At 42.3% G+C, this 23,693-nt stretch overlaps 1 protein-coding gene across 1 annotated transcript in view; it reads right to left on the bottom strand.

The window, feature by feature from the left end:
- Positions 1-1,706: 1,706 nt before the first annotated feature.
- Positions 1,707-23,693, bottom strand: part of SREK1 (splicing regulatory glutamic acid and lysine rich protein 1) — a 1,533,788-nt gene continuing 1,511,801 nt past the window's right edge. The window contains exon 12 of the mRNA XM_044063648.1: positions 1,707-1,862. Coding sequence (XP_043919583.1) covers positions 1,707-1,862 — 156 coding nt within the window. The remainder of the gene's footprint in view (positions 1,863-23,693) is intronic.

Raw genomic sequence — 23,693 nt, forward strand, 5'->3', positions numbered from 1 at the left:
ATAGACATGTTATAAATAGGAGCAAAGTACTTCTTTAAAACAAAATTATATTCAAACTCTTGCGGATTTATGAAAACATTTATAAATTTAGACTAAATATTCTTGTGTCCAACTCAATTTTCAATACACCAATTACATTAAACCTTAACTGCGAAATGTGTTCACTTTGCATCAAGAGCACTGTGAAACTACATATAACAAGGCAATTTACAGGTTTTAAAATCTGGTGCACTTAATGAGCATTCAGAATTTACCTTCCCAAAAGAGAATATTTTTAAAAAGTGCAGAAAATCTCACTCAACTGCCTTGGTTGGCATTTCTAGATACTCCAACTCACCAGCTTAAATTCAACTACTGGAATTAAAATGAGCAAATGTGTATTCTATGGGACAGTGGCAATATGAAACACTTAACCAAGCACCTATCTTAAGCTAGACAACTAGAAGATATTTAACTCTGTTCAAAATTATCAATGACCACAGTTTTCTCATAAAAAAATGACCCTTCCATCTTTAAGGCATTTAAACAAAGCACTATAATTAATTGCAAGTCAAGCCACTGAGGCCTTGATCCCTGGTAGACAGATACTCTAGGTTTACATGCCTTCCATCCAAAGGTCAGTGCATATTAAAAAAGACAGAGGATTTAGTTCCCTCAGTATATCAATACTCAAACAGCTCCTTTTTGAAGTTAGCACTCTATACAGACTTTTTAAGCTAGCCTTCCCAGCATTCAGCATTGATCATCTCCATTCCTTCCTGTGAAGATGATTACCTGACCTGGACTTGATCAACAGACTGATCAAGGTTCATAAGGGGAAAGGTGCTTCAACAGTCACGTTTTCTGCTACATGAAAGAGTAGCTCTTTTCAAAGAAACTGTTCACTGTACAGCTATTTGTAGTAGTCACATGGAACTGATAGCAACTTTATTCATAACTCATCATGACCAAAGATGTTTCAAAGCAACATAAATACCCTGAAATAAAATACACTGATCTTTTCTTATATTCTATGTAATTAAACTTTATGGTATGCTATCACTAACTACTCCTCTGTTGAACTACAGACTATCATTTCAGCCCTTAAGGAACTGTCCTGAAAATAAAAACAGCAAAGTAATTTAAAAAGGGATGAAAAAGTGAGCAACAAAAAAGGACAACACTACAATACAGTCATCTTCATGTCAGTTGCAACTGATATAAATACAGCTGAATAAAAAAAAAATGAAGACAAATTTAGAAAAATCCCATTTCACACTCATCTGATTACACGGCGATGTGTTCACTGACCACCAGCTATAACACTGAACAATCTGAGAAAATACTACAAAGAAAGCAGGGAAAAAGCTAACAAAATGAGTACTAAATTTCAGCAAGTTTTTAGTGCTTTTTGCAGAGAACCTAAATCATTACCAATTAAGAAAAGAGGTACACATTTCAATTATTATAAAACTTGGCAACATTTTAATTTAAGAGCGAGTTTTACAACAGCAGTGCACTGAGAGTGGATCATACGCTGTACTGGTCATAATCACTGGTACTGCCTGTAACCTTCATGAAGTTTTTTTTTTTCCCAGCTCCTGGAAACCACACCAACATTGATAGAAGGCTGGTACTGGAATCATGAACAATTTGCTCATACTTCCTGCCAATGGATGAAGCATCTTTGGCTTTCAGTTCACAACAAAGACATGATGGTTCAGATTTTACTCCCCTTCCATTTTGACAGGGAGTGTCTCTTCTTCGTAGAGTTTACAGTTTCCATTCTGATGCAGTTCAATACTGTCAATGCCTGGTACATCCAGGTTTTCTCTGCTTCTAGCACTTTCATTTCCTTGTTCCCCCTTGTCTTCTCTTGCCAGCTGAGAAGAAAAACAGAAGTTAATTATTCTGCTAACCTGTCACTTGTTTCACACAGCAATCCTTTCAGCCTGACTAACAATAAAGCCTGAATATGAGAGCAATTAAAGGTCAATGGTGATGATTCAGTAGAGATGAAATTCACTGCCCACCTGCCTCTGGTGCTGACTGGGTGCAAACTGGAAAACTAGGAAGCAGGAAATTCAAATGCATAGCTTGTGTGCCCTACCCAAATTTACATAAATTGTTTAGTAGTTAGGTGAAATGATTCCTCCTGGAAACTTTCAGCCACAACCTGTGTCACAACAGCAAGGGTAAAATACAGCAAATACAGGGTTTACTAACACAGTCTTGAAGCTCTTGAAAATCATAATCCTGAGACCATACTACTGAAAGACCAAAATTCTGAAGACCACAACGTCAAACTCTTGAATACCAAATCCTCTTAAAAGTATGAAGTCAGGAAAGAGTGCTAACAGGGGTCCTGCAGGGGGTATTTCCAGGAGTTTGATATTGCAGTCCAGCATTTTGGTCTTTCGATATTATGTTCTTGAGATTCTGATTTTCAAGATTTTAGGCTTTAAGACTGTTATAGTAAAGACATACATCCATACACTTCACAGTACATAATAAAACATGCTTTTGGGAAGTTAAAAAAAAGTGTAGCACCTAGAAAAGTTTGACACTAAACTAAGGGACAAAGTGGAACCACACACAGGTAAACAAGAGGTCAGAAGTGAACCCAAAAGCTATGAGTTGAACCACTGAGCCAAAATGCTGCTAGCTGGCTTGCACAACAATGGAAATGAGGATTGAAATAAATAGAAAGGCACTGCAAACCGTGCAGAATACATCCATAAAATCTCTGTATGTTTCTAGACTGCCAGAACAGCATGCACTCTTGCTTAAAATAAAGACTCTCCTCTGGTCTTGACAGAGTAATGAACAGCTGAAATCAAGCTAAGGTACCGGTCTTGCTCGTATAGCTAGGAGGTGGGATAAAACTAAGGTGGAGTTTAAAAATAGGGTGGAAATAAAAGAAAGGGAGCTATGGTTAAGAAGAAACAAGAATTATTTAAAAGGACTGATAAAATTTAAAGTATTGCAGAATAAGGGGAATCTCACAGAGCAAGAGGAGAATCAGCTGCAGAATGCTAAGCACAAAATAAGGGATTACCTCAACAATATGCACAAGTTTAGAAAGACTGATGTCAAGCAACTGTTTGACAATAACACTAGAGCACAAAAACTTTTAGCACGACTCAGGCAACAGAAAGTAGAAAGGGATCTCGCCAAGCTTAAGGAGCCTATAACAAGGAAGATAAGAGATCATGGACAGGTATTAGAAACATTTCAGAAATTCTATGAAAGTCTGTATAAAGCAGAGAAATACAAAAATAAAAAAAAAGATACAAATGGAAATGCTTACAGAAAAATTAAATATGCCAAGGTTAGGGGTCTATATTATATGCTCAAAAAGGCTTTCCATAGAACGCTTTTTCATCAACCCTTAAACAGTGAAGTGCCATTACAGCGAATGCCCACATCACAGATTTTTTTTCCCTGGGACACAAATCGCCTGCCCCATAAAATAACATCACTTTGAACATTACAAAGTGTGTGTGCGCGTGTGCCCCCCCCCAACTAAATATACAGACTCTGAGATAGCAGTACGTGGAGAAAAGGGCAAACTCACAAGGATGGCCAAGTGATTTTTTTCCCCAGGGAAAAAAATTTGCTGATGTGACGGTTTGCTGAAATGGCACTTTGCTATTTAAGGGTTGATGCAAGCCTTTTCTAAACCCAAGGTTAAAGGTAGATGATATACAATTGCTAACGGTTAGGATAGAAGCAGATGAGAGAAAATTTGTGGTTTATAGCCAATCTAAAGGGAAGTCCCCAGGAATAGATGGTATTCCTGTGGAAATGTGGAAGGTAGGAAGGAAAAAAACTGATAAAGCTATGGAAGGTTTTGTTTAACAGTATTTTAGGAGGAGGAGAAGTATTAACATCCTGGAAGAAAGCAGTGGTAGCTGTAATACCTAAAGAGGGTAGGACCCAGCTCCATACAGGCCCATTTCAATACTAAACCACGATTATAAAGTGTTCATGTCTATAATGGCTAAAAGAATGACAAAAGTAATGCCAAAATTGATAGATATGGATCAATTTGGTTTTGTGGAGGGGAGGCAAACATTTGGCAACTTTAACAAAACATTGATGATCCAGAGGGAAGCAGAATGTAAAAAAATACCGTTGTTGGTGGCTGCTGATGCAGAGAAAGCATTTGACATAGTAAGCTGTGACTTTATAAGTAGGGCAATGGAAGCATTTGCATTTCCTGAAAAAATACGGATCATTAGGAGGATATATGAGGGATAGGAGGCACAAATTAAAGTGGGCGGGGTTCCTTCTGATAATTTCTGCTTGAGCAGAGGAACAAGGCAGGAGTTTCCACTTTCCCCTTTACTTGCATTATACTTAGAACCACTGGCAAAGAAAATAAGGTACTCAGAAATTTAAGGATATAATTGGTATGGTAGTCAAAAAGAGCTGGCTCTATTTGCAGATGATATTTTATACCTGACAAAACCAGAAAGAGGCATAACGGTGTTGTGGAACACTTTGAGACAATTTCAAAATTTTTTGGGATATAAAATTAATGAAGCTAAAACAAAGGTAATAGCGGTAAATTACATACCCACACACAAATTGGGGACATGACAAAATGAAGTGTTTAGGAGTACAGATTAAAAATGATTCTGGTGTGGCAGCTAAGGATATGTGGGAAGAGACTAATCAAAAGATAATACAAAAACTGAGAAAATGAAAGCTTTGTAATATGGATATGGACAGTAAGATACAAGAAGTCAACAGGTGTTTAGTCCCTTTAGTCTTATATACAGGTCAGGCACATTTTTATCAACCAGTGGAGAAGTTGTGGATAGCAATTAATAAAGAGCTGAAGGACCTTATCTGGGAGGGGAAGACGGCAAGAGTCAAGTAGGATAAGCTGATTCTTCCAGAAGAACAGGGCTGATTGGGATTACCCAATTCTTTAGGGGTATTTCAGAGCTACACAGTTAAGGCTCCTATACACAGCACAAGCAGAAAGCTATAATTCAAAGTGGAAAGGGATGATGCTGAAACAGGGGGGAAGCTCAAGAAACAAGGAGAGACTGGGATTTTGGATACAAAGCCTTTAAGGAGAATAACAATAGTCATACAGAATATTTTATCCATAAAATAGCAGAAAGTATTCTAAACCAACACGGGAATGGAGAATGAGATTCTGCTGATAGGGATGACTGCAATTAGGGATACAGACAATAGGCAAGAGGGGGCTGGAATTTATTGGAAAAAATTGGCAAAGGAACCAAGGTACTGGGAGGAAAATAGAAGGAAAGATGACAAAATGGGAAAATACCAAGAACTTATTTGGACTGCAAGTTGGAGATTGCCTTCCCTATCAAGGACTAATAGAGTACAGGCAAAGAGAAAGAAATACGAGATCCTAAATGAAAGACCATCACTGGTAGAGTTTTTGGTAGAATATAGAACAGAAACTGCCATTAAAAAGGAATTACCAGAACATATAAAATACTGCATGATACAGATTACTTGTATACATACCTTTCAACCTGGAAACATTAAAAATCTGGACAAAGACCCATGAAAAGTAGGGAGAGCTGGCAAAAAATCTGGATGCTGATAAATAAAATCTGCATACATAATTGTGTAATACCGCCCACTGCAATGGAATTGTGGGATACCAAGATTCAAACACAATTTGAAGAACAGCCAAAATATTAAACGCAAAATACAGCCAGAAAGATGGTATTTTATTTATATTAACATCTGAGCTTGTGCCAAATTTTGAACTTGCATAAAACTAAAATGCAATTTCTTTTTAAAATAAAAATCAACTAACTGCCGCAATCAATAATGCAGTGGGGACAAGTGGTCTCTGAACAGTAAATCAGATGGCAGAAACACTTTAGCAATGTAGTACCAGCAAGGCACTATATAAAACAAAAATTAATTTTAACAAAACGATACAAATAAACTTAACACTTAAACTGTATTAATTCACTAGGATACCACTAAGACAAACACTTTCCTTCATTAATGCCAAGGAGTACAGGCCTAGATGTTTTTCTTCTTCTGAAATAGCAAGTTAGGTATTCCTGCTTTTCTACTGATTACCCAAGTCGAAATGAACAGCCAGAAACATACATTTTGTACTCAAATCATTCTGTTGCCCCACCACCTACCTATATATAAAAAAAGACATTAATTTTCAACCGGTGCCATGTGAATGCTTATCAGGTAAGCATGTTTTCTATAGCTCTACATGACCAGAAACAAAGCAGACACTTCTTAACATTCCGTGCTCTCCAAGCCATAAAATTTAAGATAGATGGTAAAAAAATGTACTCATATGAATATACTGAGTACGACCAACTACATCTCCATCGCATATTTCCCACTTTTCCAACCTTTTCTTCTTCAGTGACAGAAAGAGGAATATGCGTGCGTGTCAATTTAAAAGGAATTGTAACCCCATATCCCACTTCATATTAAAAAGAAAAAATGTACTCGAAGATGTAGCAAATACGTCTGGTAAAGGAAAGAAAGTTGTGTAAAATCTTACTATAACCACAGATGTCTTTTTTTCTTCCACGTTGCAGTATTCAACTAGTGGGTTTATCCTTTTTCCAGTCTCGTCTGGCCAGGTTTCCAAAGTTTTTCAGTCCCTAGTAGGTGTGTTGCACATCCGACGTGGCTGCAACAGTGTGGGCCAGAAATGTGTTGTCTGCACGCACCAGCTATCAGAACATAAGCCCCAGTCAGAGCCAGTCCTGTGAGGGCATAGGCTTGTCCAGTGTCAACTAGGAGAGCAAATGTAGTAATATAAGAGGGGAAGGTGGGAGGGAAGGAATACTGCAACATGGATGAGGACATCTATGATTATAGTAATATTTTACACAACTTTCTATGTCCTACTCCAATGTTGCAGTATTCAACTAGTGGGTGAGTGCCAGTGATCACTGAGGAAGGGGAGATGGTTTAGAAGTCATCTCCAAAAACCTGTGCAGGATAGTCTTGGCAAACCCGGGTCTACCTCTGGAAATTTGGTCCAGTTTGTAGTGTTTGGTGAAGGTGTGCACCAAGGACCAAGTGGCTGCTTCTAGGATGGAATTGGTGTCTAACCCTTTAAAGAAGGCCCCAGAAGAGGCCACAGCTCTGGTGGAGTGGGCTTTGACATTGCACTGCAGTGTCTTGCCATGGTGAAGGTAGCAGAAAGAAATGGCCTTGGAGATCCAGGCCAAAATGGTCTGTTTGCTCACAGCCTTCCCCAGGGCCCTGGGGTGGAAGGAGACAAACAGCTGGTCTGATTTCCTAATAGGTTTGCTTTTATGTAAATAAAATCTAAGCTGACAGCGCACATCTAGGGAATGGAGTAGTCTCTATCTCTCTGTGGATTGGGAAAAAAGGTAGGCAGGTGGATGGGCTTAGTTCAAGGAATGATCATTCACAACTTTAGGAGAGAAGGAGGGGTTAAGTACTTGGGGTCACCCTGTCTAAGTGGAAGACCAGAAAGGGTGGTATTGCCATAAGGCTTGTAGTTCAGAGACCCTCCTGGATGAGGTGAGGGCCACTAATAAGAGAGTTTTCCAAGTACAGAGTTTTAAGGATGCTTTATCCGCAGGTTCAAAAGGAGGTAAAGTAGTTTTTTCTAGCACATAGTTTAGGTCCCAGGGTGGAAGGCATGGTTTCCTGGGAGGTCTCAAATGTAACACCCCTTTAAGGAAGAGTTTAGCAGGCAATCTGGATGCCAGGGGAGGGTCTAAGGGGAGGCAGGCAGAAATCGCAGACAAGTGTGCTTTTAGAGATGAATAAGCGAGTCCTGTCTGCATCAGTTCACACAGGTAAGACAGGATTAGAGGCATATGATTTTGCAATGGACCATGCTGCCTTTCGTGACACCAGATAGAAAACCTTTTCCAATTTACAGTACAGGATTTTCCTTGTGTTGGGTTTCCTGGCCTCCTGCAGGACCATTAAGCATGTCCTCGTTATACAGTCTAAAAGGGATCAGAATCCTATCAGCCACAGGGTGAGCTGTAGAGAATGGCACTGCGGGTGTATCAGAGTCCCCTTGTGCTGTCTGATTAGGTCCACTGAGGTGGGTAACTTGTGGTGGTTGCCCTTGGACAAAAAGAGAAGAGGGAATCAGTGCTGTTTTGGCCAGTAGGGGGTCACCAACAAGATTTTCGGTGAGTCCTGCTAAATTTTCAGCAGTACCTTCTGGATCAGGGGAAAGAAAGGGAGGGAATGCATACAAGAATTTCCCTTTCCAGGTTATTGAGAAGGCATCTGTTGCCAGTACCTTGGGGTTTGAGTCCTGAAGCAGTAGCCCAGGAGTTGCCTGTTTATGGAGGAGGAGAACAGGTCCATCTCAGGCGTACCCCCACCTGTGGACCAGATTCAGGAAAATGTCTCTCTGAAGCATCCACTCGTGGTTGTTCAACCTCTTTCTGCTTAGGAGATCTGGCTGAGTGTTGTGAAGGGAGGGAATATAGGCTGCCTGAAGGGTCATACCCTGTGAGGCGGCCAGTTCTCACACCTGAAGAGCTAGCCTGCATAGGAGGTATTGATCTTGCCCTCCTTGTTTGTTGATATACCACAGGCCAAAGGTGTTTGTCTGTGCACATCTTGAGAGGGCCTTGCTCTAGGAAGGGGAGGAAGGCTTGCAGAGTAAGGAGTACCGCTCTCATTTCTCTGACATTTATGTATTCCAGTTTGTGTCCGTCTAGCCACAAACCTTGCACTTTCCTTTGTCTTAATGTGGCTCCCCACCCTAGATCTGAGGCATATGTGTGCATCGTCTGAGAGGGAGTAGGAATCCGAAAAGGGAGTCCTGGGTTGAGGGACACTTAGGTCACCCACCATCTCAGTTCCTTCATCAAGCAGGGAAGTAGGGGAACCTGAACTCTAAAGGGTGAGAATGCTGGGTCCAAACTAACAACAGGTACCACTGCAGTTTCCTCATGTGCAGTCTTGCAAGGGGTAACACGAGGATAGTGGCTGCCATGCAGAAGTCTTAGAAATTGCCTTGCTGTCAGGTGAGATGCCTGAAGGGCAGCAAGTAGGTATTGGGACAGGGAGGCAACCTTTTCTGGAGATAGGAAGGCCTTCATGATGTCTTTCCAGATTCTGCAGCCCAAGAAAACTATGTCCTGTGCTGGTTGCAGATTAGATTTTTGGAAGTTTATTAGGAATCCTAAGGACTGCAGGAGGTGTACAAGAGTCCTGGTATGAAGGCGAAGAGTCTTCTGATCTACTGCCTGAATTAGTAGGTCATCTAGGTAGGGGAATGTTTGAATTCCCTGTATGCGACAGTACGCGAGGAGTGGAGCCAGACACTTTGTGAATACCCTGGGAGCAGCAGAGAGATCAAAGGGTAATGTACAAAACTGAAAATGGGATGAACCAGCCAGGAATCTCAAGTATTTTCTGAAGGATGGTTTGATAGGGATGTGAAGGTAGGCATCCTTTATGTCCATGGTTGCCATGAAACCATGGGAGTAGAGGAAAGGGAAGAGAATAGGCAGGGTGAGCATCCTGAAGGTAGGTACCTTCAGGAAAGGATTTAGGCATGAGAGGTCTAAAGTGGGCCTCCCAAGGTCCATCCTTCCTGGGCACCAGGAAAAATTCTGCAATAAAAACCTTTTTTTTTTTTTTTTTTATTCTGGGTGCACGCATTCTATAGTGCCCTGATCTAAGAGGGTCTGTAGAACCTGACCCAGAAGGGGAAGCTGATTTGGGGGTGGCTGGGGACATCCCAGTTTTACAGGTGGACACATCCAAGTCATGAAGGACCCATCCCTTATGATGAACAGAACCCATTTGTCTGAGGTAATTTGTTTCCAAACAGGGCGACAGTGAAAGAGACTGACCGGGGTGGGGGTGGGGGGTAGTGGACTTGGCAGGCAGTCAGACACTAAGGCCTTTGGTTGGTGGAAGGAGGTGTTCTGGCCTGAGGGGGCCTGTGTTCTTGTGGATTTTCTGGACCTGTAGTGGTCCGTAGGCATAAAAGCTTTCTTGATGAATTCAGTCTTGGATGGATAGTTTCTACAAAACAGAACAGGTGAGACTAACAGGTGTCTGAGGTCCTGTAATTCCTTACCTTTTTGTTGTAAGGACTTAGAGGTCAGACACTTTTTTTTTTTTTTTACCAAACAGGGCTGTCTGATCCAAGGGAGCATATCAATAAGTTTTGCCTTGAAGTCATCAGGGAGAGGTTGAAGGCGCAGCCATGAATACCTTCCAAGTGCAGAAGCTGCTGCAGCTGGGGGCAAGCAAGGAAGACAAGGAGGTATTTGCTGCATATTCTGGGATGTCATCTAGCTCCTTAGAGGCCTTGTCTAGTAGCTGTAGTGAATATTTAGTCATACAAGTTTGGTAATTAGTTGCTCTGAAGGACAAGGTGGGAGAAGTATATATTTTCTTTCCCAGCCCCTCCATAATCTTGTTGTCCTTATCAGCAGGTAAAATGGCAGTAGTAGCGAGGAGTTTGGAAGCCCTATCTGTTGAAAAAGGGATAGTAGCTGGTGCAACTGGAGGACATTTAATCAAGAATTTCTCTGTCTGAGGCACTTTGTAAAGTCCGTCAACCCTACGATGGGCTGGAGCTTGGGAATCTGGGTTTATGGAGGCAAAGACATCCAGGAAGGCAGGGTGAATAGGAGGGATATCAGTGGGACTAGGAGTGTCCATTTGGATCAGGTCATAGAACCTTTTCTGTACTTCAGTAATATCTGAAGATTCCCATTTAAAATAATCCCTCATTTTATTGATAGTTTCCCCAAAAGTTAAATCTTCCAAAGGGGAATCCGGTTCAATAGGGCCTTCCTCTAGAGATCTATAACCCAGGAGAGGGAAGACATCTGAGAAGAGTAAGAGAGGGAGTTTTGTGAAGAGTCAGAAAATTCTTCCTCTTCCAACTGTTCTGGCCTACTCCCAGGGATAAGAGGCCTAGGGCTAAGGAGAGGAGGAGCAGAACTGGAGGTGGTGGTAGCCTCAGGCCGAAAGGCCATGAAGGAATTAAACAAGTTCTGGCTAAATATTTGCCAGTCGAAAAGCTGTTCAGCCGTGGATGGCAGATGTTTGGTTTTCTGTTTTTTCTTAAGGGGCCTTTCTGGCATCCAGGTAAACGAAGGCCTTGGTTTAGGAGCAGGGATGGCGGAGGAGGAATCTGAACACAGAGTGAACGCTGGATCCCCCCCCCCGGCATCTAACATAGATGCTGGTGTAGCCTCTATGGGCATGACGTCTGCTCCTGATTGTGCGGCATCCTCTGAGGTACCCACTATATCAGTGCTGGCGGATGTCGGGTCCTCAACCAGGCCTATGTGGGCCACAGGCTGAGGGACGACTTGTAGAGACGCAGCTGAAGAAGTAGGCTGCAGGATTTTAGGCCTCTTCGGAGGTTCAGTCGGGACGTCGGGCACAACCTCCACCCCTAACATAATTTTAGTCTCTGATTTTCTAAATACAAATTCAAAGCCTGAAGACGATGACATAAGGTCTTAGGGACAAATGATTTACAAATTGTACAGTTTTCATGGTCATGTTCCTTACCCAAGCAAAAGAGACACCGGTCGTGTGCGTGTCTGTGGGGAATCTGCTAACCACAATTACACTTGGCCTTTCCGGATGACATGAACAAACTATAAAATAAACTGTAGGACTGAAAATAAACTGTAGGACTGAAGAGTTCCCCAACGGGGTACTTATCTGAATATTTGTGAGCCAACATCCGCGAGAAGCAGGAACACCTGGAGTATGGCTGACGGCTGAAAAGTTCTGAGGGCTGATGCATGCAGACGTCAATTTTATGGCCCATGCTGCTGCAGCCGTGTTGGACGTCCGACGCACCTACTAGGGACTGAAAAACTTTGGAAACCTGGCTGGACGAGACTGGAAGGAAGAAGGGTAAACCCACTAGTTGAATACTGCAACACTGGAATAGAAGGACATCATTCAACGCAGTTTAGACTTTACAGCATACCTCTCACCCTGGTAACATCAAAAAAATCTGGACAACGGCCCTCCTAAAGTAAAATAATCTCCACATTTTGTATTTTACTTATATTTTTAGAAATCATGTCTATTCTCTAATACATATACTGTAAGGTTTAACATTTATTATGATTATAAAATCACAGCACGTCTTGAGCACACGAAATAAAAATAAAATAAAATAAAATGCTAAAACGTATGTACTATGGTATTTGCTCAATGTTGAAATGACGTACATGGCAAAATAATTAATCTAGTGTTTAGAATCCTACAGTAGCAGCACTGCCAATCTGTGCTCCTGCTGTAATGTTTCAACCGCTACGCAATGCACTATCGCTCGCCCAAATATTACAAATTATCATATACATTTTTAACAAACATTCCAGTAAACTTATATACCAAGCTGTAAAAGCAAACAATTTACAGGTTAATACACCCACCTACCAAACTTTATGATGTGTATTGCTTTTATTTCAGGTACTCCTAATATGCATAGGGAAGGGACTTTACCTGACAACGGTTGTATTCTACCTTTAAAATATTTTGCTTTCTTTCTAATCTGCCACAGATCATGCCAGTATGAAAGGAACGATTAGTGAACTAGAAATCAGAAGTCAGAATGAACATTTCAGTCCTTTTGGAATTTCTAAGTACTTTCTGTCAGTTATAAAATGCATGTGATCAAATGACCGGGTCTATATTATGCTATCGAAAAGTGAGTTCACCGAACTGCATCTACATCGGAAATGCAGTTCAGCGAACTGTTGATGGTGAGATCGCAGTACAGTGAAGATGGGAAAATTTGCACTTTCGTCACTGTATCCGATCTTGGGAGTTAATATATATAATTGAAGGCGGTGTGGGGGGAGCAGCCCCCCCACAAGAGTGAATTTGCTGAGCTGCATTTCCGATGTAGATGCAGTTTGGCGAATTCACTTTGACTGCATAATATAGACCCCAACTGACCTCCCAACTGCACTGCCACACAAACGCAGTACACTCACATATCTGCTTGCAATAGCTATCTATACTTTAGTCCATCAACTGATTCCCACCAACTGTATAGCAAGTTTTTTTTTTTTTTTGAAATCAGGAATTTTTGAGGCCACTTGGGAATTCGTGGCACCTCATTATTTTGCCCTCAAAACCAGTAAATTTTGAGGAATTTGGTACAGTTGAGCAATACGGCTATGTTACTAACAGCATGTTAAAAGTTTTTGGGTCCATTACAATTTCTGATAATGGACCATCAATAAAAGGGTCCCACAAGGGTCAGTCTTAAGTCAATTGTTGTTTTGTCTTTATTTAATGTCCTCTCTCAGGATCTGCCATAAACCAATTGCATTTTATATGTAGATATCTAGTTATTACAAAATCCAAGTATTAATCCACACTAAACGAACTGCAGGTTCATTTCAATTATACAATGACTGGCCGTTAATATTCAAAAATGAGCATGCAACCAGTGTGCCCATTGCAAATCTGAGAATACACCAACGCAAAAAGGTCTGGTCACCCAGACTTTTTCCCATGAGTATATCTATTTTTTTTTTTTTTTTTATATCTTTCTTTCTTTTTTTGCACAAAAAAAGAAAAAGGAAGACCTGAAACGAACGAGGGAGACGGCGCAGACAGAAATAAGAGGATAATCAGGTATGTTCTGCAAAATTAAAGAAACTTACCTGATTATCCTTTTATTTTGTCTCTCTCGGCTCTCCCGAACGTAAAATGTCTCCTGGTTTCTTTCATTTTATTTTCAATTAAAAAAAACAAAAAAAAAACGGTGATCTTCCTTTCTCCGTTGCTACCTTTGCACAGCACTGATGTACTACGTAAACGTGGGAATACAAGTCCAATACGCATGGGCAGTACACCAGAAAAAGCACCAGGACACCAGAAAAACGCAGAAGGGCAGCACACAGGCATTACACAAAAACATTTTTTAAGAAAAGTATTTTTTTAATTAAATAATGTCATTGTATAATAGCAATAACCAACTCCGTGGTTGAGGTATACTGAGATTTACCCACAGTTAGCTTTATTTAATCACTCGGTCTTTGCCCTCGTGATTAAACCACACCAACCGGGTACCACACGACATCATCAGTTATTGCTTAAATCTATATGGAACTGGATTGCTAACAGAAACTAACATAAAACACATGAAAAATGGCAGTAATGGTACTCAAAACACCACAAAAGTTGAGCAATACACAAAAAAAAAATCACAATTACTGATCCAAAAGAAAACCAGTTACCCTGGACCATACAACAAAAAATAATCTACTAGCGCCAAACCTCTCTATTAAGCTATATACTAACCTAAATTGAAAAAGTGTTTACTAAGCTACAAATCTCTTATAAAATATAAATATCACTGAAGCCAGACATGATATACCAATAAATGTACTGCTCCCTAGGTCTGGATATGGCAGAATTGGCCCACATTCTAGCTTGAAATAACATGGGGCAAAACTTTGTAAACTACTGCATTAAAATCACCTTTGTCCACAACTACAATTAAACTCACACAAACCTAAGCTTGCACTTTACTTTAAATGAGTGCTCATTACACTGGCTCTGGCTATCACTGTTCTATTTATATTTCCCCTCTTAAAATCATAGCACGTCTCTGAAATACTTAAAATGCAGCAAGCCTTGAAATAACATCATAAACAGGTGCAAGAATTCCATGTTCATTCATGATATTATCACTAAGTTTTGAACACGAGCAGCTTTTGCAATAAAGCATCACGAACACAGAATTCTTGTGACTATTTATGATATTATTTCAGAAAGTACAGTTTTGTACCTACCATAAATGCAGATGTTCGAGTGCTAATACAGCTGCAGTCATAACAGATGGGTTCTCCTGCCATCAGGCGGGTCCTCGGTTGGCCGAATTCCAAAGTCTAGGTCCGGCGTCGGTTGTCGTCGCTTCTTCCCTGACGTCAGTGCGACAGGGGTACAAAGGAACCAGCAGACGCCATTTTCTTCAGTTTTTCTTGCCCCAGATGTCAGGTGCCCCCAGAAGGAAGGCAATACATAAACTTGTGTAATAATGCAGTGCAATATAATCAAAATACAGTAGTTGCAAGCAAATACATCATAAATGAATACCCCAATCAGGTTGTATGAGGATGTGTTAGTCTATAGGCCTGTCCCAAGAGGGGAAGGAGGGAGGGAAAACCTGGACTGCAGCTGTATTAGCACTCGAACATCTACATTTATGGTAGGTACAAAACTGTACTATGTTCATTGTGCATACAGCTGCAGTCATAACAGATGGGTAGAATCCCAAAGCTAAGAAAGGGGTGGTAGGCACTAGGTGGAACTAAAATGCCCTGCAAGACTGCAGTGGCAAAGCCTGCTCTAGATTTGGAGTATAATGGTAGGTTGTAGTGCTTGGAGAAGATATGCACAGAACTCCAAGTGGCTGCTTCCAAAATATCCTTGGTAGGAACTCCTCTGAGGAAAGCTGCAGAGGTGGCTGTGGCCCTGGTGGAATGAGTTCTAATGCCTGTAGGTACAGTTTTGCCATGAAAGGAATAGCAAAAGTGTATGCAGTATCCATTTTGAGATTGTCTGTTTGGAAATTGGCTTTCCTTGAGCTCCTACAGCATAGGACACAAAGAGCTGTTCTGATTTTCTGAAAGGCTTTGTTCTGTCCAAATAATAACGTAGTTGTCTGTGGATGTCCAAGGAATGTAGTAATCTCTCCCCTTTGTTATGAGGATTAGGATAAAAGGTAGGTAACTGAATGGCCTGATTTAAAGTTACCCTGGATACCACTTTAGGCATAAAGGACGGGTTGGTGCGCAAGGAAACTCTGTCCTGATGGAAGATGATAAAAGGCTGGACAGCCATGAGAGCCTGTAGTTCTGAAACTCTACGAGCTGAGGTGATAGCCAGAAGGAAAGCTGTTTTCCAGGACAAATATTGCAAATCTGATGAGGCAGCTGGCTCAAAGGGAGGCAAGGTCAGTTTTTCCAGAATGAAATTAAGATCCCAAGCAGGTATTGGTTGTTTCCTTGGAGGTCTTAGATTCTTAGCCCCTCTGAGGAACTGTCTTAAGAGAGGGTGAGAGAATAAAGGTGGATCAGTGTTGTATTCTGCAGAAATGGCTGAAGCATGGATTTTGATGGAGGAGAATGAAAGTCCACTGCTTAGCAGCTCAGCCAAATATTGTAGTATTTGAGGTAAATTCAGTTTTCCAGGATCCTGGCCCTTTTTCTCATTCCAGACACAAAACCGTTTCCATTTTGCTGAGTAAGCTTTTCTAGTTGATGGCCTTCTGGCCTCCAAAATAACATCCTGCACCTCCTTGGAGATGCTAAGGAATCTTCCATGCGGCTAGATTGAGTGTTTTTAGCTGGCTGTGAAGGGTTTTGAAGCTGTGCTGAGTCAGAAGAAGAGGTATTAGAGGCAGGGTCCATGGTGGGGAATGCGTCAGGCTCCTCAGGAGAGGGTACCAGTGTTGCCTTGGCCAGTCCGGAGCAATGAGAATCATCTTTGGTCTGTCTGCTCTGGTTTTCAATAGAACTTTGGGCAGCAGAGGAAGAGGTGGGAAGGCATAAACTGTCATTGATGTCCAACTGAAAGAGAGCGTCCACTCTCCAGGCCTTTGGATGGAAAATCCTTGAGCAGAATTTTGTCAATTGGTGATTTTTGTGGGAGGCAAAGAGATCTATGTCTGGCCTTCCCCATTTTTGGATTATTTCTGTAAAAACTTTTGGATGAGATTTCCATTCGTGTGGATCTGTCATATTCCTGCTTAGGTTGTCTTCCAGCGTGTTTTCCTTGCCTGGCAAGTACTGTGCTTGTAGTTCCATTTGTAAGTCCATGACCATGTTCCAAAGTGACATGGCCAGTCTGCATAGTGGGTAAGAATGTGTTCCTCCCTGTTTGTTTATGTACCACATAACTGTGGTGTTGTCCGTTCTTATCAATAGTTGACCTGGTTGTAGAAGGTCCTTGAAAGCTATAATAGCATTTATTACTGCTAGCATTTCCTTTTGATTGATGTGAAGGTGCTTTCCTTTTTGGGACCATTTGCCCTGAATGCACCGATCTGTCATGTGCGCCCCCCCAGGCGTAGTCCGAGGCGTCTGTTGTGATGACTTGATTTGCTTGAGGCTTGCTGAATGGAAGACCTGTGTTTGTTTGACATGCTTGAGTCCACCACAGAAATTCCTTTTGCAGACATGGAATTAGTGGTATTATTGTTTCCAAACTGTGGCTGTGTTGAGACCATATGTTTAAGATGCAAGATGCCATGAATCCCAGAGCCTGCAGGATTTTCCTTGCAGTCAGCCTGGTGCAATTTGCTAGTGCTCTGAAGTATTGAATTAGTTGCCCCTGCTTCTCTGGCGTGAGGTAGGCCATCTGGGTGTTTGTGTCCAAGTTGGCACCCAGGAAAATTATCTTCCGAGAGGGTATTAGCCTTGATTTCTTTTTGTTGACTGTGTATCCCAGAGAGTTCAACAACATTATTACATAAGCCAGATGTTTCAGAAGAATGTGCTTGCTGTCCGCTTGGATCAGGCAGTCATCCAAATAGGGGTATATTTGTATCCCTTGAAGTCTGCAGTAGGCAATTACTGATGCCAGGCATTTCGTGAATACTCTGGGCAGTAGATAAGCCAAAGGGCAATGCAGAGAATTGATATTGGGTTGAACCTGCAAGAAATCTGAGGTACCTTCTGCAATTTTGTCTGATTGGGACATGCAGGTATGCCTCCTTGAGGTCCAATGTTACCAGCCAAGACTCCTTGCCCAGCATGGGAAGAAGTTGCTGTAGAGTGAGCATCTTGAATTTTGGTACAAGTAGAAATGTGTTTAGGATGGATAGGTCCAAAATAGGTCTCCAATCTTTTCCCTTCCTTGGTACCAGAAATAGCCTGGAATAAAAACCTTGACCTTGTTCGTGCATAGGTACCTCTTGAATAGCTTTCATGTTTATGAGATCTGTAATTTGCCTTTGTGTCTCTGCCCTTCGACTGTGTGGCAGGTTTGGCATGCCTCTCATTTTTGGAAGGGTGTGAAAATGGAATTTGTAGCCTCTGTTTATAATGTCCAGGATCCATTTGTCCTTTGTGACAATATGCCAATTTTTTAAAAATAATGCCAGCTTTCCTCCTAAGGTGGCTGCCATTTGAGACTTGCTTGGCATGCAAAGGGGAAAGTCATTGGGTTTGCTTTCTGAAAGATTGTGAGTTATCCTCACCACCTCTTTGTGTAGGAGCTTGCCATTGTCTGCCTCTAAACGATCCTTGGGATTGTCCTCTGCCCCTCGGGCGCCTGTACCTGCCTCTTTGGGGTCTGTCCGTGGCAGGAAAAGACCAATTTTTGGAAGGCCAATTTCTACTAAAACGTGGGGGTTGTACCTGTAGAAAATCTTTCACAGTTTGCATTGATTTAGCCTTTTCCTCCATTTTCCTTAATACCTCCTCAGCATTAGCACCAAATAGTACATCCTTTTGAGGAGGGGCGTCTAGTAATTTAGCTTTGACATGATCAGGCAAGGCTTGTTCCTTGAGCCAGGCATGTGTACGTATGACTGATCCTGTAACAGCAGCTCTACCATGAGGCCTCTAGAGCATCAAAACCACATTGTAAGGTATGCTTACCCACTTGTTCTGCACTATGCATCAAATCCTGCAACTCCTTCAAGTCTGGTTGTTCAGGTTGTGACATTTGACTTTTCAATTGTGGTAACAAAAACTGTTGGTATTTTAGCATATGGAATTGACAGATTAAGGCCCTCATGGTTAAGGTAGCCGAGGTATATACCTTTTTCCCCCACCTTTCTAAGGATCTGGAATCTCTCTCGGAAGGTAATGGATTTTTAGCAGTGGAGGCCTTAACTCCCTTGGGGCCCTGTGAGATGGTTTCTGGGTCAACAGCATGGCTTTTGTATAGAAATTGGTACGAGTCAGGAACCCTGTAGTACCTGTCAGGCTTAATTGGAGCTGGAGGTAGAGAGTCCGGGTTAAGGCAGGCCTCCGAGTAAACATCATCTAGGATGTCCAAGACAGGAGGTATAGCCAGAGGCCTGTGCTGAGGTAGCAAGAGAAATTCCCTAAGCCTTTTCTTGGAATCTGAATAATCTTGGCCCTCCCAGTGGAAGTGTTCCCTTAAGGTATGCAAAGTTTCCCCAAATGAGTAATCCTCTGGGGGGGATACAGAAGGGATGGACTCCTCCGCATCAGAGTCTTCAAAAGGGGAGTAAGAATGTTCCTGATCATCAGAGTGCTCTGAAATAATGGAGCCCTGATCAGAGGAGGGGAATCTTCCTCCACTCTGGGCCTTTGTCCGTGGGGGCTGAGAACCTCTGATAAGAGTAATTAAATCCTCAGCCATTTTAAGCATCTGTTTTTTAGGCATGGGGCCTGGAGATGGGCCCTGTGTAGCTTGTCTCTTAGAGTGCATGGTTGCTTTAGACTTAGTGAAAGCCTTGATGGAGAAAGAAGAGGAAGGTCTGTAGACACCTTGAGTGGAGGTGGACCTGTCCACATTTTGAGTTTCAACGCCAAGAGTGGCTTCGGTATCTGTAGTCGAGGAGTGGGCCGAGGAGCCTGCGACCTCGGGCACAGGAGACACCGCCAAAGAAGTGTCGTCGGTAGTCAGGGGCTGCGTAGGTGCCTCGCTGAGAACCGGACCACGTGGAGTCGGCTTTGGCGTGGAGTCGGTAGAGGCCGCGGACCTCGTGTGTCGGTCCTTATCTTTGCGTTTTTTAGACAAAACTGGAATCGGAGTATCCGACGACATAATATAGTTAAATGCTTTCCCAAAATAATGCTGGGCGAACTCCGCCCGACGCTTAATGGTGCGTTTGTTGAATGTAGCACAAAAGCGACAGACCGAGACATCGTGGTCTGGGCCTAAACAAGGTATACAGAGGGAATGGAAATCCTTATGCGGTATTTGCTTCCCACAAGAAATACAATTATTAACTTTGTCTGACATCGGTCTGAGGCAAGAAAAGTTTCCCCAACGGGGTACTTAGCTTTCAAGAAGACTTCGGTTTCCAAATTTTCGTAATCTCAGGAGCTGGCCAACCGGCACTTGCGAACTGCTTCTGCTTCGGGCACCGCGCGGCAAGAAAGACTGAAGAAAATGGCGTTGGCTGGTTCCTTTATACCCCTGTCGCACTGACGTCAGGGAAGAAGCGACGACAACCGACGCCAGACCTAGACTTTGGAATTCGGCCGACCGAGGACCCGCCTGACGGCAGGAGAACCCATCTGTTATGACTGCAGCTGTATGCACGATGAACATCTGCATTTAGGATGTGAAATACTTGGAACACAGCAACAGCAAGCCCTGAAATAACATCATAAATAGGTGTGAGAATTCCGTATTCATGATGTTCCAACTGCAAAAGTTGTTTCTGTTCAAAATGAGGTGAAAAGCTAACTTATCACCTCGTTTTGAATGCAAACAGCTTTTGTAAAGAAAAGTGAACGACTGCACCCCCTCTTACTATTTGCAGCTGAGGCCGACTGCACTCTTCAACCCCACCACCCCTGTTAGTACACCTCTGATCTTTGGCACGTTACTCAGAATATTTCAACATTGCAATTTTTAGGAATCAGATCAATTTGTAATAGACACTGAATTTGAACAGGAGGCTGAAATGTTTATGCCAGCATTTTAAACGAAGGGGGTATAATGATTCTGACACCAATTTAACATATACGATTTCTAAAAATACTTAAGACCCAATGCAGACATCTAGCAAGGCAGGCTGCAGCAGACTGCAGAAAGTACAGTTGTGTACACTTACCATAAATGTAGATGTTAGAGTGTCTTCACTGTTGCAGTCATCAACTGTGGGTTATCTCTGCTGTGGTAGCCCTCGGCCGGCCCGAATACCAGAGTCAATTTTTTTTGCATCGGCTGCAGTCGCCTGTGGTCTGACGTTAGTGCTATAAAGCAAGGCAGCCAACGTCATTACATGAGTTTTTCTTGCCCAAACCCATCAGAAGCACAAGGAAATAAGGTAAAGTAGTCCTGGTGGCTACAAGCCACCGTATGAAGCTTATGTCCCCCTAGGGAAAGAGGATACAAGGGGGAGGGAGGGAAACCAGGACTGCAACAGTGAAGCCTTCTAGCTTATCAGTGGGAGTGGTAAGCACTAGGTAGCCTATCTACCACAAGAGTGGTTTCTGGCCCAGAAATTGTAGTTTATTGGCCGTTTGGGCAGTTTTTCCATCTCTTTCAACTTTCTGGTTTAAAAGCCTGCATTTACGCTTGTTTCTCACCTTTCCGGTAACTAGTCTAGCCCAGATACAGATTTGCTGTATCCAGGACTGTTTGTAAGCTTCTGAGCCCACCAAGCCTTTCTGTGATGGAGGGAAGCATTTTAGCTCATCAGTGGGAGTGGTAAGCACTAGGTAGCCTAGCTACCACAAGATCCAGGTACAGAGTCTTAGTTTTAGCACTTGAATTTGCTTATTCGTGTTAAGCACTAAATAAGCTACAAATTACTACAGCACTCAACCTTCCTCTTTACCTTGAGAAAACAGTTTTTGTACTTACTTTAATCACTCGCTTATAGAAATGCAACTCGTACACTCACTTTCCTCACTTGTCTAGAGGAAAGTAGCTTTTTATTCAGGGATGTCCAAGGGTCAGCTCCCAGTGCTCTCTCCTATCTAATGAATCTGGGCATCTTGGGGCAATGTAGCAATTGCCTCATGTACACAGACAATCCTCTCCTCCTACCACCCAAAACCACAACCTGTGAGAGATGCACTTATCTAGCTAAACTGGAGGTAAAGCTCTTTCCAACCAAGACTGAACTTGACAGTCAAGAGGAGAAGGTAAACACTTGCACCACACCTCACTCATCACATAGTCCCACTAAAATTACACCACCAAAATCCACACACAGAAAAAAAAAACATTTGCAGAGGCTCTCAATAATAATCTGCTCAAGCAACAGAGACCTCCAAAGAAGAAATGCAAGCAACCTTCACCCCAAAACACAATCCAAATGACACAGCCCACAGACTCAGTGTGCTAATAAACCACTGCCCATAAGGCAAAACAAAGTACCCAACACACTAGTCATAGGTGACTCTATAGTCAAGCACACTGATGTCCCACTCACCAGGCAAAAAGTACAGTTGTGTACCTACAATAAATGTAGATGTTAGAGTGTATTCATTGTTGCAGTCATTACACTTGGGGTTATCCTGCTGGCAGGCGACCCGCAGTCGGCGCGAGTTCCAAAGTCGGTCTGGTGTCAGTTGCTGTCGCCTCTTCCCTGACGTCAGTGCGCCAGGGGTATAAAAGTTGCAACCAACGCCGTTTTCTTCAGTTTTTCTTGCCCCAGATGTCAGGTGTCCCCAAAATAGGCTAAAAATATTATGCCAATAATTATGCATGCAGTAAATAAACATTTCCTTCATCTACAAGCAAATACACCACATAGGTTGTATAAGATAGAGAAGTATAGGCAAGTCCCAGTAAAGAAAAAGGGGGATGGAGGGTGAGTAACCTGGACTGCAACAGTGAATACACTCGAACATCTACATTTATGGTAGGTACACAACTGTACTATGTTCATCGTGTTTCACTGTTGCAGTCATTACTCTTGGGTTGAATCCCAAAGTTAAGGCTGGGTGACTGGGTCTGAAGAGGATTAGGAGAGGCTATAAGACCTTGCAAAACTGCAGTGGCGAAGCCTGCTCTGGATTTAGAGTAGAGAGGTAAATGGTAGCGCTTTGTAAAAGTGTGCACTGAACTCCAAGTTGCAGCCTCTAAAATGTCCTTGGTTGGTACTCCTCTGAGAAAGGCTGCTGAAGTGGCTGCTGCCCTGGTAGAATGAGGTCTAACGGCCTTGGGCACTGATTTGCCATGTTGTGAGTAGCAGAAATGAATGTAGTGGCCTATCCATTTTGAAATGGTCTGTTTTGAGATCGGCTTTCCTTGAGATCCTGCAGCATATGCCACTAAACGTTGCTCAGTTTTTCTGAAAGCTTTAGTTCTGTCCAAGTAGAAGCGTAGCTGTCTGTGTATGTCCAAAGAATGCAGAAGTCTCTCACCCTTATTCTGTGGGTTTGGATAAAAGGTAGGCAGATGAATAGTTTGGTTGAGGCCATACTGGACACTACCTTAGGTATAAATGTAGGGTTCATTCTTAGAGAAACCCTGTCTTGGTGAAAAATGATGAAAGGTTCCACAGCCATGAGTGCCTGTAACTCTGAAACTCGTCTTGCAGAGGTTATTGTTAGGAGCAGAGCTGTTTTCCAAGATAAAAACTTTATATCAGCTATATTGGCTGGCTCAAAAGGCTGCAGTGTGAGTTTTTCCAAGACATAATTGAGGTCCCATGTAGGTATTGGGGCTCTCCTTGGAGGTCTTATGTTTTTGGCCCCTCTGAGGTACTGTCTTATCAATGGATGGGAAAAAATAGGAGGTTCCGTATTGTAATGAGCTGAAATGGCTGAGGCATGAATTTTAATTGATGAAAAGGATAGGCCTTTGTCCAGCATCTCAGTTAGGTATTGTAAAATCTGAGGAATATTTGGTACAGATGTGTCAAGTCCTTGTGCCTGGTTCCAAGCACAGAATCTTTTCCATTTGTCTGCATAAGATTTTCTAGTACTGGGCCTCCTGGCCTCCAGAATAACATCCATCACTGCTTTAGAGAGAGGAGTGGTTTGAATGGTTATATTATCTGCCATGCTGCCAGATTTAGGGTCCTGAGTTGGCTGTGCAGAATCGGATTGTTT

This window comes from Protopterus annectens, chromosome 2.part1 (genome assembly GCF_019279795.1).
Source record: "Protopterus annectens isolate FY-2018-M chromosome 2.part1, PAN1.0, whole genome shotgun sequence".
Lineage (NCBI taxonomy): Eukaryota > Metazoa > Chordata > Ceratodontiformes > Protopteridae > Protopterus > Protopterus annectens.